The following is a 16000-nucleotide window of genomic DNA, read 5'->3' on the forward strand; positions in this document are numbered from 1 at the left end:
ACAAATTAAACCTCTCTAGTACCCTGTATTTCCATTCAGCTATCGCACTTTCTCACACTCCATATGAGCAAAGATTTCTACACTCCCTTTCTTCTCTTCTTCAATCCTACCCACTCTTTGATGCACTACAGTCTGGCTTCCACTCCCATGTCTCCACCCAAGCAGATCTCTCAAGCATCAGGAATAACTTCTGTTTACCAAATCCACTGGACATTTTCCTCCAGCTAGACCTCTGAGCAGCAGTCAACAACACTCTGTCCCAGGCTCCTGTGAAACCTAGTCTCCAGGCTTTCTTCCATCATTCTGTACCTTCCTCCAGTCCTTACACAGACTCATCCTCCTTGACCTGCTGTTGAAAGCTATAGTTATTCCATGCTCAACCCTCTTCTCTTAGCTGAAACTGGCTCCCTTGACAACTAAGAGTTCTGAGGCTGCAATTCTTTGTACTTCCTGATCCTTCCTTGTTTTCCTTTCTAAGGTAGTAATATATACCTCTTTCACCTAATATATTTTTATTGGTTATTGCTTGAATTAAGAAGTCATTCCTAATTTACATTAAACAACTTATGAGGAGAGTCTAGTTATGAAATACTTTGAATTGATATATTTTTATATTTAAAAGAGTTACAAATATGTTTTTGAAAGTCAGCTTATGAAAAAATAACCATAGGGATGGTTCATGATTTTATACTTGTGTGTTTTAATAACAGTAGCAAATGGTGTTTTTTTCCTCTCTGAAGGTTTCACAAGAAGTATCGTGGCAGTGTACAGTACTTGTATGTTGGTTGTTCTTTTGCGTGTCCAGTTAAACATAATTGGTGGATATATTTACCTGGATAATGCAGCAGTTGGCAAAAATGGCACTGTAAGTTCAATAGACTTAAATACGTACTGTCCTTCCTTTCAAGAGGTTCGGAGATTATTATTTATCCTGATAATTTCTATAAAATAAAGATGTTTATTTTTTATATGATTGTGAACTTTTAGTAATATGATTATTTTTGTATTTTGAAACTACACTTTTTGGTATGTTAAAGAATATAATTTTTCCTATCATTTCAGATCCTGAAAATTTCAGCTCAAGTTATGCTAAGAGCATTATTTATTTACTAATTTAAAACTTGGATAATTTAACCTTATTTCTATTTTGTGCAGACAATTCTTGCTCCCCCAGATGTCCAACAGCAATATTTATCAAGTATTCAGCACCTTCTTGGAGATGGTAAGATGCTTATTTGTGACCTGTATACTAATTTTAATTCATTTATTTGTATTATTGAGGAATTTAAAAAGTGAGCAAAGCTTTTAAATTTGTTTTTCCTTTAACAGGCCTGACGGAATTGATCACTGTTATTAAACAAGCTGTGCAGAAGATTTTAGGAAGGTAAGATGTTTTTCTTTGACTTTGATGCCTTCCTGATTCTGATGAATAAAAGAAAAATTAGAATTGTTCTAGTGAAGCTGCTGTCTTGACAAATGGTGGTTTGTGGATTCTTTGTAATCTATCAGACACCTCCCTGGAGTATTGCATTATACAATCTGTTTTCTTCATCAGTATCAGTCGTTTAATACTGAGGAGAAAGTTTTAATGTTTTTGTTGTTTATTGATTGATTTCTAAACAAATCAGAAATATCTGGGTCATGGGATAAAAGACCTACTTTAAAATGTGTCTCTGAGGCTTTTTCCTCCGACTTATACTAGTAATATCTATAATTACAGTAGGAATTTTGTTGTGAAATCTGCAGAAAGATTTTTCTTAGCTCTGTAATAATAGCCCTTAACTGGTGACTGATTTCTTAATCCATTCTAGGCCAGCCAGCAGTTTCAGGTTTGAGCAGATGAACAAGATTTCAGATAGGAGCCTATTAAGAAAAGAGTGTGTGCAGGATATGTTGTATAGTTTCGATTTATCCCAATTCCCTTTTTTCTATTTCTAGTGTTTCTCTTAAACATTCTTTGTCCCTTTTGGACTTGGAGCAAAAACTAAAAGAAATCAGAAATCTCGTTGAGCAGCATAAATCTTCGTCTTGGATTAATAAAGATGGATCCAAATCTTTATTATGCCATTATATGATGCCAGATGAAGAAACTCCATTAGCAGTTCAGGTGCTTAATTCATAACCATTTAACCAAACCAGTTATTCTATATATTTTTTAAAAATTTTACTCTCTCATGAAGTTTTCATTTCTGAGTCTCTTGAAAGGTAAGCAGTTGAAAGATGCATATGTTAATAATTTAAATAAAACCCCATTAACTTAGAAAACAAACTGCAAATATGGCTGATTTCTAGTTAGAAATACTTATAATTTTAGATATTCAGCACATTTTTATTGAGTATTAGTGTGTTACAGGGGACACTATGATGTATGCTGGGTGTATGAAATGAGTAAGACATGTTCATTACACTTGGAGAACCCAGGAGACAAATTCAGTTAATGTGGCTAGAGCATATTTTATATCAGGTCAAGTAGAACATAGAGCTGAAAGTCAGGGCTAGGTTAGAAAGAGCTTTCGATGCCAGGATTAGGAGTCTGAACTTTATAGACAAAGAAAGGTGGATTTTTAACCAGACTAGTAACACAATCACATTTGCTTTTAAAAATAGATTAATGATGGCAATACAAAAATGGACTGAAGTAAGTTGTAGTCATCCAGTTGAGAAACAAAGACCTAATGTAACAATTATCAACTACAGTTGCTACACACTGTTGTGTCCTAAGCAGTTGTTATATAATATTCATTGATTAAGAATAATAAAAATGCCAAAGATTGCAGGTTATATAGCTCATTTTTAAATTAGTAGTTTTCTATTTTATCTGCTGGATTGTACCCATTCTTTTCAGTTGGGAGAAGAATAGCTCTCACTTATCAACTGGAGAAGGCTTAGAACAGAGAGGCCCCTATGCCATACCTCAGTATGGAGGCCCTGTTAGAACAGAATGTTATATTTTCTTTGCCTGCAGGTTTTCTCCTCCCCTAAAGACCCTAAAGACAAATCTGTCTGGGTGCTGAAAGGTGCTATATTCATGAATAGGAGAAAAGAAAAAGGAAAAGGAAAAAGTTGCATTCTGTTTAAGGAAACCCTGTGACTTGCAGGATAAAGGCTAAACTGAATAAGAAGAACAGATGAGATGGAATTAATGAAAGAAACATGAGAAAACCTACTTACAAGATAGAATCTCAAGGAGATGTAATAAGAGTATTAAAAAGGCTTTCTGGAACTATAAAACAATTTCCAAATTTTAAAATTCAACAGCAGAACTAAAAAAGAAAACAATTCAAAGGAACAGGTGAAGAGAGAAATGATTGACCAAATCTTACAGAGCTGAATTAAAACCTGAAACTTCAGATTGAAGGGACAGACAGAGCCTCAGACTAGATTGATGAAAAAAGACACTCTTAATGATAAAAGAAAAAAAAATAAAATGCAGATCTCTGCATACTCAAAACCTATTTTTTCTTTGTCTATATATACTAAAAATCTATCCAAGAAAGATATAAACAAAGAGCTTAAAAAGTGTAATTTTACTTTGACTCATGTTTTTAAAACTACTTACCTGTGCACATAAACCTTTATAGGTTTTCTTGAGTTTAACATTTTTTGATTGTTGATAGAACATAGACTTTTAGATTTCCTAAACGCTTGAGTTTATGAATGTGATTAGTTTCATCATGACCCTGTGCCAATATCTGAAACCGTGAAGTATGGCATTTTAATTTTATAGGCCTGTGGGCTTTCCGCTCGAGACATCACCACTATTAAACTTCTCAATGAAACTAGAGACATGTTGGAAAGGTATGTACACTGCATGTAACTGGAAAAATGTGTTTGTATTTTGAATGTACTTGAGACCATTTTTTAGTTTTTCTTGAACAGCATATTGAACATAATATTGTGTTAAAATTAAATTTTGAATCTGTTCCTCTGCCTTTAGGTAGGATTTCCTACCTAAACTGGAGGGAAGCAGGGATTTTTTCCAAGGTACCCATACTTTGCCCACCCTCTTCCCTAGCCTACAAATTCTGATATACTGGTTGAGGAGCTGGAAGGTACTTAGCATTTAATAATCTTTCCAGGGTAATTCTGGCATGCCCCATGTATACTAGTAAATGTTTAACAGCTAGCTCTGGGGGAAAAAAAAGAAAAAAAAACAACTACCAGAAACTGAAGTTGTAACTGCAGCAGACCTCAGGCTACCAACTTGAAGCCACTGAACACCATGCTGGGGAGTTGGGAAGAGTTGCTCTTTTGAGACAGCACTAGCCAGCTCCAGCTAACCTCAAGTATTGTAGGCACATATCTGCACGTGCTCGTGTGTACACACACACACACACATACACACACACACGCACGCACGCACGCATGCATGCACGCATGCTCCATCTTAAGAACTACTCGCTCTAAGCCTTTTGGGACAGACTATAAAGTTCCTAAAATCTTCCAGTGATAAAAATTTCACATGTTCCCTAAAGTGAGTATTACTATTTTAAATTACCCAAAAGAGAGCCAAGGTGTTAAAAAGTCAATAAAGCACCAGACTATGCATCAGAAGACCATATGACCTAGATTCAAGGTTGGCTTTTCTACTTACGAGCCACTCTGGCTGAGCCACTTAAACTCTTTGAGATCATTTTATCATTATAAAATAGGAGTAATACCTGTACCTGTCCTCCCCACTTTATTTTTATCTTAAGTGATAGAAATATCAAAGTCTTTTAAATTAAAACTACTCTATGCCTCCTTGGGATAATTTCAGACTGTTTTCTCTAGTACTGTTTTCTGAGGAAATAATATTCCCTCCTTATAATGATTTTTCATGATCAACTGTTAGGTTAACTCAGCTACTAAATCTACTATCTGAATCCATCAAGTTCTAGTCCTTTGGCTTTCTACAGTAGCAATCTCCACACTTTTTTCTTATTCATATTTCCTCTAAATCATTCAATGACACCATGGAAAAGGTCATCAATTATCTTTTGCCATATCTGGTGAATCTGTAATGTTCATCTTACTTGACTTTTCTCTGATATGTGACACTGTTGATAAGCCTTTCTTGAAATTCTTTTCTCACGTGGTTTCCCTGACAATATGCTCTCCTAATTTTTCTCCCAACTCTTGGATCATTTCTTCTTAGATTCTTCTATTTCTGTCTTTCCTTTAAACATTAGTATTTCCCAGGTATTCTTACTTCATCTGCAACTGCCCCAGGCAATTTTATGTATTCCTATTACTTTAACTACTATCTGTATGCTAATGGTTCCCAAACTTACAGCCCTAGTCCTCCACTCCTAGGAGCTGGTCTGGATTGATATTTCTACATGGTTGAAGATAGAACTAATTTGTTCATTTGTTAGCATTTTTGAGTGTTTAGGCTGTAAGCACTGTTCTGTACTGCTTTACATATCTTAACTCATTTAACTCTTACAGTAACCCTGTAAGGTAGGTCCTCTGATGATCTTTTCTTCAGTTTCCATTTCTTCAATTTCTATACCCTTAATTATTTTGTTTTTCTTCTTTGAGCTCTACCATATTCCCTTTAAAAGAGAACAAAGTTAAACTTAAATTTACCACGTGACCTAGCAATTCCACTCCTAGGTATCTGGCCAAAAGAAGTGAAAACATATATCCACACAGAAACTTAAGAAATTTCATAATAGCATTATTCACAATAGCAAAAAAATGGGAACAATCCAGATGTATATCGGCTGATAAGTGGATAAATAAACTGTGATATATTCATACAATGGAATCCTATTTAGCAACAAAAAGGAACAAACCATTGATACATGCTACAGCATAAATGAACCTTAGAAGCATTATGCTAAGTGAAAGAAGCCAGACACAAAAGACCACATATTGTATGACTCTTATGAAATGTCCAGAAAACTGTACAGACAGAAAGTAGGCTAGTGGTTGTCTAGGGTTAGAGGTAGGATGGGATTGGCTGCAAATGGACATAATAGGTTATAAAATATTCTAAAATTGGATTGTAGTGATTGTTGCACAACTATGTAAATTTACTAAAAATCATTGAGTTGTACATTTAAAATGGGTGAATTTTATGGCTTCTAATTTCTACCTCAATATAGCTGTTAAAGTGCTTTTAAAAGGAGAGAAGACTAAAGAGAAAAGGTAGATAGATAGATACACACATACACATGCACACACTGACTGATCAAGAAACTGGAACATAATTAGGCATTTTCTAGCTTTCATAGCCCCCTTGTGTATTGTTCTTTACATCAAAGAGTTCTTGTGAAGTATAATAAAAGAAGCTTGAACTTTAAAATCAAAAAGATCTGGGTTCATGTTCAAGCTCCGCCATTACTAACCACATAACTTTAGGCAAGTTTCTTCATTCCTCAAAAATCTAGTTCCTCATCTGTAAGTGATAATAATATTTTCTATCTCACTGAGATATCAAGATAGAGGATGTCAAGCAAACCTGTGTGACTATAAGAGGATTGAAGAGTTCCCTCAAGAGAAGTAATACTAGTATTGATAATTTTAAAAATACATTGTACAAAGTGTGGGCTAATATAAGAAAAGCTAACAAATTGTGTTAATATTCTCATTGTCTTGTGCTAAATAAGCTCATTTTTATTGTTTTATATTTAAAAATTGACTCCCTGATATATTTATAGTGTTTCAAGCTATAAAAACTACATAGTGACTAGAAATGTTGGTAGCTTTCAAAGGTAACCACGTAATTATTAAACTTATTTCTTTTTCCATTGAGAATCTAAAAAGTAATTTATGCTTCTTATTTTATATAGTCCAGATTTTAGTACAGTTTTGAATACCTGTTTAAACCGAGGTTTTAGTAGACTTCTAGACAATATGGCTGAGTTCTTTCGACCAACTGAACAGGACCTGCAACATGGTAACTCCATGAATAGGTAAGATGACACATAAACATGTTATACTAATGAATGCTCTAAAAAAAATAGTGCTTTGTGTGTGTTAATTTTTTGTTGCAGGTAACAAGAAAACCTTAGAGAATAAATCTGAGTGCTTCATTTCACAAGTTAAACTCTGTTAAACCAGTAACTTCTTCATTAGCAGAAGGTTCTTCTGCTTTCAATATTAAAACTTGCATTTTTTCCAAAAATGTTGCCACCATATTGAAGTACTTAAGTTGTGAAACTACCTTTCTATTAGCCAAATTCCTATTATTGTTTTTTTAACTCTTTAGAATACAAAACTGACAATGTATTTAAATTTTAATGTGTTCTTTAATGTTGTTCCATTACTGCAAGCCATTATTGGCCTACATAGTTTAATACTTTGGTCATTTTAATAATCAAGCACTCTTGTTATAGATTCCCAGTTGAAGAAGTATCTGCTTATAGTTCTACAAATACCTTTATGTATTCATTTTCAGTCCATATTATAGGATTGTGAATATTCAGTTAGTGCAATTGTTAGTGATTTTTTTTTTTTGAGACGAGTCTTGCTCTTTCACCTGGGCTAGAGTGCTGTGGCATCAGCCTAGCTCACATCAACCTCAAAAGTCCTAGGCTCAAGCGATTCTCCTGCCTTGGCCTCCCAGAGTGCTAGGATTACAGGCGTGAGCCACCGTGCCTGGCCTGTTAGTGATTTTAATCATAGCTGTTACTAAGTCATAAGATATCGAATGGTTTTATTTTATCATCTCCACATGAGCACCTTTGGTACAGAAGAATAACTTTATTATTACTTAACAATTAGTCACTGTAAAATGACTATTTGTCTTATCAACATTTACTAAATAAGATATCTTTTCCCTATCATCATATACTAATATCCTATATATTTTGGGGCCTGTTTCTGGATTTTATATTCTATTCCACCAATTTGCCCATTCTTTCATGAGTAACATTATTTTAATAATTACACTTTATATAGTCTATAGGGAAAGCATATTCACATTCTTCTTTTTCAATAATTTCTTGAATATTCTCAGCCCATTTTTCCTCTAGATCACCTTTATTATCATTTGTCAGGTTTAAGATTAATAAAGCAACCATCCTCCAATCCCTAATAAGATTTTGATAGTTTGACTACATTTATAGATTAATTTTGGGAGGCTAATTTTATAACTTTTAGTTGATTCGCTTGGGTTTCTAGGTATAAAATCTGTCACCTTCATATAACATTAATTTTTTCCTCCTTCCAAAACTGATGTCATTTTTAAAGACAGCATGAATTTAAAAAACTTCTTATTAGAAATAAAAAATATTTCTTTATGTAATAAAAGATTGTTTGAAATCAAAATCAAATATACTTAATCGTAAAACACTAGAATGGTTTTCATTAAATTCATAAACAATATAAAGATGTTCAGATGACATATTTATTCAGTATCATTCTGTTATTCTAGCCAATGTAGTAAGGCTAGGAAGAGACCAGTTTTGAGAACCAAATTCACTAAAGCGATTGATTTTTTTTTTTTTATATATATATTTATCTTGAAAATAGACAACTTACTGAGTTTATTATGCTAATAAACTCTTAGTTGACTCTTGATTTTCTAAGTTAAATTCATGCATAAAGGCATGGTGGAGCAGATAATCTGCTGGGGAAGCAGGGGCATTTGGCAATATACATTATAAGCCTTAAAAACATTCATATCCTTTTAACCAGTAATTCTATGTTTAAATAAAAAGTTATTTAGAAAAATTAGGCCAGACACAGTGGCTCATGCCTGTAATCCCAGCACTTTTGATAGCTTCAGACATTTTCATGATATTTAAAAGGAAATTTTTCTAGTGTAGCCACAGATTGAAATGTATAAGATGTAATATTTAATATAATAATACTCAGTCTACAACCCACATGCAAAAATTAGTCTTGTCATTTAAGTCATTATATCACATACAGTCATATATACATTTATTCATCCAAAAAATATTTCTTGAGCTCTTAGAAACTAGAAAGTCATTACTATAGCCCAGGCAAGAGCTAATGCTTAGCTTGGACTAGCACTGTGGTGTCATTAGCCTCGCCTTCATATGCACGTGTCCCTCACTGTGCTCTGCAGTCCTGTGTCATCTTTCTCAGCCATAAGGGCTGGGCATTCACAGTGCAGAAGAAACAGTGAGTAAGGCCAATCTCATTTCACTGAATTCTAAGCTTTACCTGTATACCAGTGTGAGAAAAAACTCTGTAACTGCTGTATTTAAACTTTAACTTTACCTTTCCCACTTCTGTAGAAGTCTCTCACTTGACCAATAGGCTCTTCATTTTGACAGATAAGTGGGAAATACAGCCAAGTGTAAAACATCATCAGTCTTAATGCTGAAGTAATTCTATATACTACACTTTAATTAAAATGTATATAATTGGTAATAAAAGCAAATGGTTTCAACCTAGTAAAAACCATTGATATTAATGTTTAGTAAAGTTTCTTAGTGTAACAGAATGTATGTTGAATTTATATACTAGGACTAGGTTTGGCAATAGAAGTAGACACTTTTAAGAAATATTTAGGATATCTGATTGGATAAAGGCAGAAGAAGGAAGTGCCAAGGATAATGCTCAGGCTTCTTGCTTATACAGCCTAATAATGCTGTAGTTCACCAGAGTAGGGGGGGAAACATTCAACATTGATAGTAATTAAGAGAAATACAGACTACAGATTTAACCTATCAGATAACATTTTCACCTGTCAGACATACAAAGATTAAAGAAAAAATGTTCGACGTAGAAAGAAGGCATGGTGGAGCAGATAATCTGCTGGGGAAGCAGGGGCATTTGGCAGTATACATTATAAGCCTTAAAAACATTCATATCCTTTTACCCAGTAATTCTATGTTTATATAAAAAGTTATTTAAGAAAAATTAGGCCAGACACAGTGGCTCATGCCTGTAATCCCAGCACTTTTCAGAGGCCCAGGCAGGAGGATCGCTTGAGTCCAGCAGTTTGAGACCAGCAGGGCCAACATAGCCAGACCCAATCTCTACCAAAAAAAAAAAATTAGCCGGGCATGGTGGCACACACCTGTAGTCTACTTAGGAGGCTAAAAGCAGGAGGATCGTTTGAGGCTGCAGTGAGCTATGATCATGCCACTGCATTCCAGCCTGGGTGACCGAATGAGACCCTGTCTCGAAAAAAAATAAAAATTAAACAAAAATTTAAAAAGAAAGAAAATTTGGGCAAAAACTGAAATGCCGGCTGGGCGCGGTGGCTCAAGCCTGTAATCCTAGCACTTGGGAGGCCGAGGCGGGCGGATTGTTTGAGCTCAGGAGTTCGAGACCAGCCAGAGCAAGAGCGAGACCCCATCTCTACTAAAAATAAAAAGAAACTATATGGATAGCTAAAAATATATATATAGAAAAAATTAGCCAGGCATGGTGGCACATGCCTGTAGTCCCAGCTACTTGGGAGGCTGAGGCAGAAGGATTGCTTGAGCCCAGGAGTTTGAGGTTGCTGTGAGCTAGGCTGACGCCACAGCACTCTAGCCCGGGCAACAGAGTAAGACTCTGTCTCAAAAAAAAAAAAAAAAACTGAAATACCCAACTCTAAGGAGCTGATGATGGAGATGTAAATTGTCACTGCTAGAGGATGGATTACTATATAATTAATTAAAAACAATCAGATAAAAACTTAAGAACTTTTAATAAGATGGAAAAGTGTTCATAATGATAAAAATGCAAAAACAGTATGCTTGGAAGGTTAGAGTTTTGTGTTTAAAAACACAAAAAAGCAAAGATATAAATAAAAATTACCAGAGGAAATTAACCATGTGTCAATTACAGTTGTCATTTCTAGGTGATAAAATTGTTTTTTTCTTTTTAATAGATTTCCATAAGCCTTTAATGACTTGTGTATTACTTTTATAATTAAGATGTTAAATATGAGGTAATTTCAGAAAATGATTATTACTATGATAATTTTTCAGTCTTTCCAGTGTCAGCCTGCCTTTAGCTAAGATAATTCCGATAGTAAATGGACAGATCCATTCGGTTTGCAGTGAAACACCTAGTCATTTTGTTCAGGTAAGAAGAAAACTTGGGGGTATTATTAAAAACTAATTGTATTCTTGGTATGATCATGTTTGTCTAACATAAAATTACATTCTCTGCTGCGATATATGTTCAAAAAAACACAGAATTTGCAATTACATGTGGAATGTGGTAGAATGCCCCATGAGAGTAATAATGTATGATAGCAAATTTATAAGTTGGGAGTACCTTTCTCCATGGTATAGTCCAACACTTGTAGGACTGCATTTTAGTCCAGGTATGTTATAGTGATCAGTTGAATTTATATAGCATTAATATTTTGCATTAAGCTGTGCTAGTAAGAATATTGAGCCTTGAGACAGATCTTTTGTGGATAAGTAAAGCATTTTAGTAATTAGTAAAATATAACTGTTAATAGTGCATCAATAATCTGCTCACTAAAAGCTGCCTAAACAATGAGTTATTTAAATTTTTCACTAGACTTCCTATAATTCCGTCTTCTTTCTTAGGAAAGCATTTGAAATGCATTGAGTAAGACTGATGTTATTAATGGGATAACTATGAATCCACAGATTTTGTTTCTGAGTCATGTGCAAACTTGAAAATTGTCTTATAAGTAAAAAAAATTACTTGCAATACACCTCAGTTGCAAACTGCTGCAATAATGTGCAGCGGTGAGAAGAGATCCTAAAGTCTGAGCGTAAAGATGGCATCTTCCTAGTGTAATTTATCTCAGACAACTTAGTGTATCTTCTCTGTAGTGTTTTTACTCTTGGGAAATATGACAAGCCCTAAGTATAAGGGGTGTATTTCTTCCTTTCACTGTGGTGTCATTAGCCTGTCCTTCAAATGCATGTTTCCCTCGCTGTGCTCTGCAGTCTTCTGTGTCATCTTTCTCACCCGTAAGGGCTGGGCATTCACACTGCAGAAGAAATAGTGAGTAAGGCTGATCTCATTTCACTGTATTTTAAGCTTCACATGTATACCAGTGTGAGAAAAAAGGTTGTAACTTCTGCATTTAAACTTTAACTTTACCATTGGCCACTTCCATAGAAGACTCTGGCTTGGCCAGTAGGTATAGTAGACCACATAAAATTACTTAATTGGTAATAAAAACAATAAAATTAATTGGTAATAAAAAAAATGGTTTCAACCTAGTAAAAACACCATTGATGTTAATGTTCAGTAAAATTTTTTTAGTGTGACTGGATGTAAGTTAAATTTATATACTAGACCATTGATTGACTAGATATCCACCAATTTTTTAAACTATGACTTCTGTGAGTTAAGATACCAAATGGTCTACTTAATAAATTGTCATATGTTTTACTATTTCCATGTATCTTTCATAAAACCTTTACTTTCATTAGTATATTAATTTACTTAAAATTAATGCGTTTGAATTACTGACTGCTACTACTTCAACCACAAAGGTGAGCTGGAGATCCTATTGTAGGAATGCTGTAGAACAGGGTTGGCAAACTCTGTAAAGGGCCAGATAGTAAATATTTTAGGCTCTGTGCAATATACATTCTGTGTAGAAACCATTCAGCTCTGCTCTGGCACCATTAAAGCAGTCGTAGACAACACATAAACAAGTGAATGTGGCTGTTTGGATAAAACTTTATATGTATAAATACGTAGCAGTGGCTTTGGCCTACGGGCCATACTTTGCTGATTGCTGTGGTAGAAGATATTAAAATGATAGTATAGCTGGGAAAGGTAGGAAATAGGAGAATCAGAAAACAATTGAGAAAGGTGGTTGTTCAATAATTATTTTCAAATTTCTTTCAAATAAGGAAACAAATTATTACTAGATTGCTTTCAGATAACATAAGGAGAGAACATTTATAACCTGAACCAACCCTGTGATACCCAATTTTTATCTCAGACTACTGAAAACATCCTGGAAGCTGCATCAGGATACAATACTTGAATAGATTTAAAGTCCTTATTGTAAAGCTGGGGTCAGGAAACTATGAACTATGAGCCAAATCTGGCCAACCACCTGTTTTTGTAAGTTTTATTGGACAACAGCCATGCCTGTTGGTTTACGTATCATTTATGGCTACTTTTGCACTACTATGGTAGTGTTTCTCAAACTTGTCCATATACCTCTTCTAAGTAAAAAGGAGTTTAGAGCTCTTTTTAGGCAGAGAGAGAAAATTTTCCACTGTCCTTGCTCAGGTTACTTTGGCATTTTACTTGAATTCTCTTTTGTACACTCCAAACATGATAAATACTATTATTTAGTTAGTTAGTTATTTTTAGAGACAAGGTCTTGCTCTGTCACCCAGGCTGGAGTCAGTGGTGTGATCATAGCTCACCGTAATCTGGAACTACTGGGCTGAAGCGATCCTCTTGCCTCGGTCTCCCAAGTGGCTGGTATTACAGGCGTGTGCCACCATGCCCAGCTAATTTTTTTTAGTTTTTGTAGAGACAAGGTCTCACTTTGCTGCCCATGCTGGTCTCAAACTCCTGGCCTCAAGCAATCCTTCTGCCTGGGCCTCCCAAAGTGCTGAGATTACAGACATGAGCCAGTGGGCCTGGCCTGATGAGAGAATTTAACCATAAAGTGATTGAGATCAAAACTGGCCTAAAGCTCACTTGGGTTTTCTGATACTTAAGAAAATTCAAGGGCCAAGTTTACTTCCTGTTTGTTAGCACTCACCAAGGCCCTCAAAGGTTTCTGTCATAGACTTTTTCACAGTCTGGTGGGAAGCCCATGGACCCTTTCTCAGAATAATGTCTAGAAATGCATACAGTAAAACACATAAGGTTTTGAGGGAAACCAATTATATGTAGTTTTCAAAACATCTTTTAAAATTAAATTTATGATGTAGCAATATTGCTTCTTTATCATGCATTAAATAAAGATGGCATGGGAGTTTTGATAACTTCCACAACTGTCATGTGATTTGAAATGTCTATGATTTCTATTGAAGACAAACTGACAGAGCCTGCTAATAGTAGGTTTGTTGCCTACATTCGTAATCAAAGGAATTGCCAAATTTTAATTAGAGGTTAGTAAAAATAAAGATGTAATTTTTTTCCTTATCTTTTTACATTCCACAAACCCCTTGGAGTGTTAAGAACCCTTGCTCTAAAGTGCATATAACAAGGTATCCCTATAACAAAAACGTTTGTACCCCTTTAATATTTTGAAATTTTGAAAAAATTCTAAAAAATAAATTATACATATATACATAGCAGGTTGTGTGCAAGTTGAAAAATATATAACAAAAATAGATGATAAATAAGGTATATATGTGTGGTTTGTGTATGTGTGTATTTATAAAATACGCACATACTACATATACACGTTAGCTCTTCTAGAAAGTAATATGCCTTAACTATGTTATGTCAGCTTCCAGAAAAAGTACCTTTAGTCTTGTAGTCATTTATGCAACAAATACTTATCTAGCACCTGACATACACAAAAATTCATTTGAAGACAATTTTGGGTTTTTTTCCTCAAAGTCACACTTGAATGCTTATAATACCACCATCCCTCATATAGGAACCTAAATAATAACTATCTGTTAGAATTTATTATAAGAAAAAATATTCCTTTTCTTAAATCATCTGTTTCTTGGCCTTAACTACCACAAAACTAAGAGCTAAATTCATTGCTTAATTGTAGAAATGAATTCAAATTATTTATGCTTTTTGTAAACTGTAATGTTATATTGTCATCTTTGCTAGGATCTGTTGACAATGGAGCAAGTGAAAGACTTTGCTGCTAATGTATACGAAGCTTTTAGTACCCCTCAACAACTGGAGAAATGATTTTTCCTTCGAGAAAAACCACAGTGGGAGTCATTTGCTTTTAAAAATACACTGAATAAATCGGCTATACCTATGGTAATAATTTGTTACCAGAATGCCTAATAAAAATATATTCTTAATCAAAGTCTTCATTTCATAATGAAATAGATTTATCTGGCATCTTAATATATTTTTTTAAATTCAACAGACCAGTTTTTGTGGGCATATCTAAGTGAGCACACATGCAAATATCAGAATCGTTAGCAATTGGTTACCCCATGGACATTAGTTCCAAACTGACTAAAAACTAATGTAGATACTTTTTAATTTATATATTATGAAATGCAGTGTACTTTGACATTAATATTGAGGAAAAATCTGTTGGGGAAGTAGGTATAGGATGTGTGAAGTTTGGAAAATATGCTATTTAACTAATCATAATGTTCCCTGGACTGCCATAAACAGAAGTGAATCAGACTTTTCTCCAGCTACCCTTCAAAGAAATAAATTATTTATCTCAAACATACCTTCATGGAGGACTTTTCTTCTTACAGAAATCAGTGGATTTTAACAGCTATGATCAGCTATTTTTTCTTTGCTATTTCTTTGCTATATTTTCTAAGGTTTTATTAACAAGCCTTAGAAAGTTACATGTTGATTTAGAGGCTAAAAATATTTACTCACATCTGTTATTATATAGTTTTATTCATTTGTATGTAAATAATTTTAATAACTTTGTATTGATTTTGAGTACAGTGAATATCTTATTGCAATAAACTATTTTAGTAAAATATGGTTTTGTTGAGTTAATACTTTCAGCCATTAATTTACTTGTCCCATAGCATTTTTGCTGTTATTTTGGAAGAGAGAACCTGCTAGTTTTCATGTTTCATTTTAACTGGTAGCATACTTGGTGCTTTCTTTTAATTTGTTCATTTAGAAAAAAATAAATAGCATTACCTTCTGAAAAAGAAATAACTCATTGTGTCTTGTAGTAAATCTATAGTTCTGCATTTAGAAGGGTAATTAGGGCAGAAATGAATGAATCATTGTGTATCATTAGTATAGTATATTAGATATATTTTCAATAATACAGAATATTTTCAGTAGCATCATTTTATGTTCTTCTAACATAACATGAAGCTAAATAGTAAAAGGTAGAAAATGAATTGTGAATTCTCTTCTAAGGCCTGCCAACCGCTAGGGAGTCCATGTCTAGAATTCAAAAAAAAAAAAAAAAAAAAGGCAGGTAAAAGTGGAGAGGAGGGCAAATGCTTCTCTT

General features: G+C 34.0%; 1 protein-coding gene across 2 annotated transcripts in view; it reads left to right on the plus strand.

Annotated features, from left to right (window-relative positions):
• The window catches only part of PEX3 (peroxisomal biogenesis factor 3), a 33004-nt gene extending 18121 nt beyond the window's left edge, over nt 1–14883 (plus strand). For both annotated transcript variants that reach the window (XM_045544479.1, XM_045544480.1), the window contains 8 exons: nt 741–865; nt 1156–1222; nt 1330–1384; nt 1939–2107; nt 3728–3798; nt 6780–6902; nt 10887–10983; nt 14656–14883. In XM_045544479.1, coding sequence (XP_045400435.1) covers nt 741–865; nt 1156–1222; nt 1330–1384; nt 1939–2107; nt 3728–3798; nt 6780–6902; nt 10887–10983; nt 14656–14739 — 791 coding nt within the window. In that variant the 3' untranslated portion in view covers nt 14740–14883. The remainder of the gene's footprint in view (nt 1–740; nt 866–1155; nt 1223–1329; nt 1385–1938; nt 2108–3727; nt 3799–6779; nt 6903–10886; nt 10984–14655) is intronic.
• The last annotated feature ends 1117 nt before the right edge of the window (nt 14884–16000 follow it).

Source organism: Lemur catta, chromosome 2, assembly GCF_020740605.2.
Source record: "Lemur catta isolate mLemCat1 chromosome 2, mLemCat1.pri, whole genome shotgun sequence".
NCBI lineage: Eukaryota > Metazoa > Chordata > Mammalia > Primates > Lemuridae > Lemur > Lemur catta.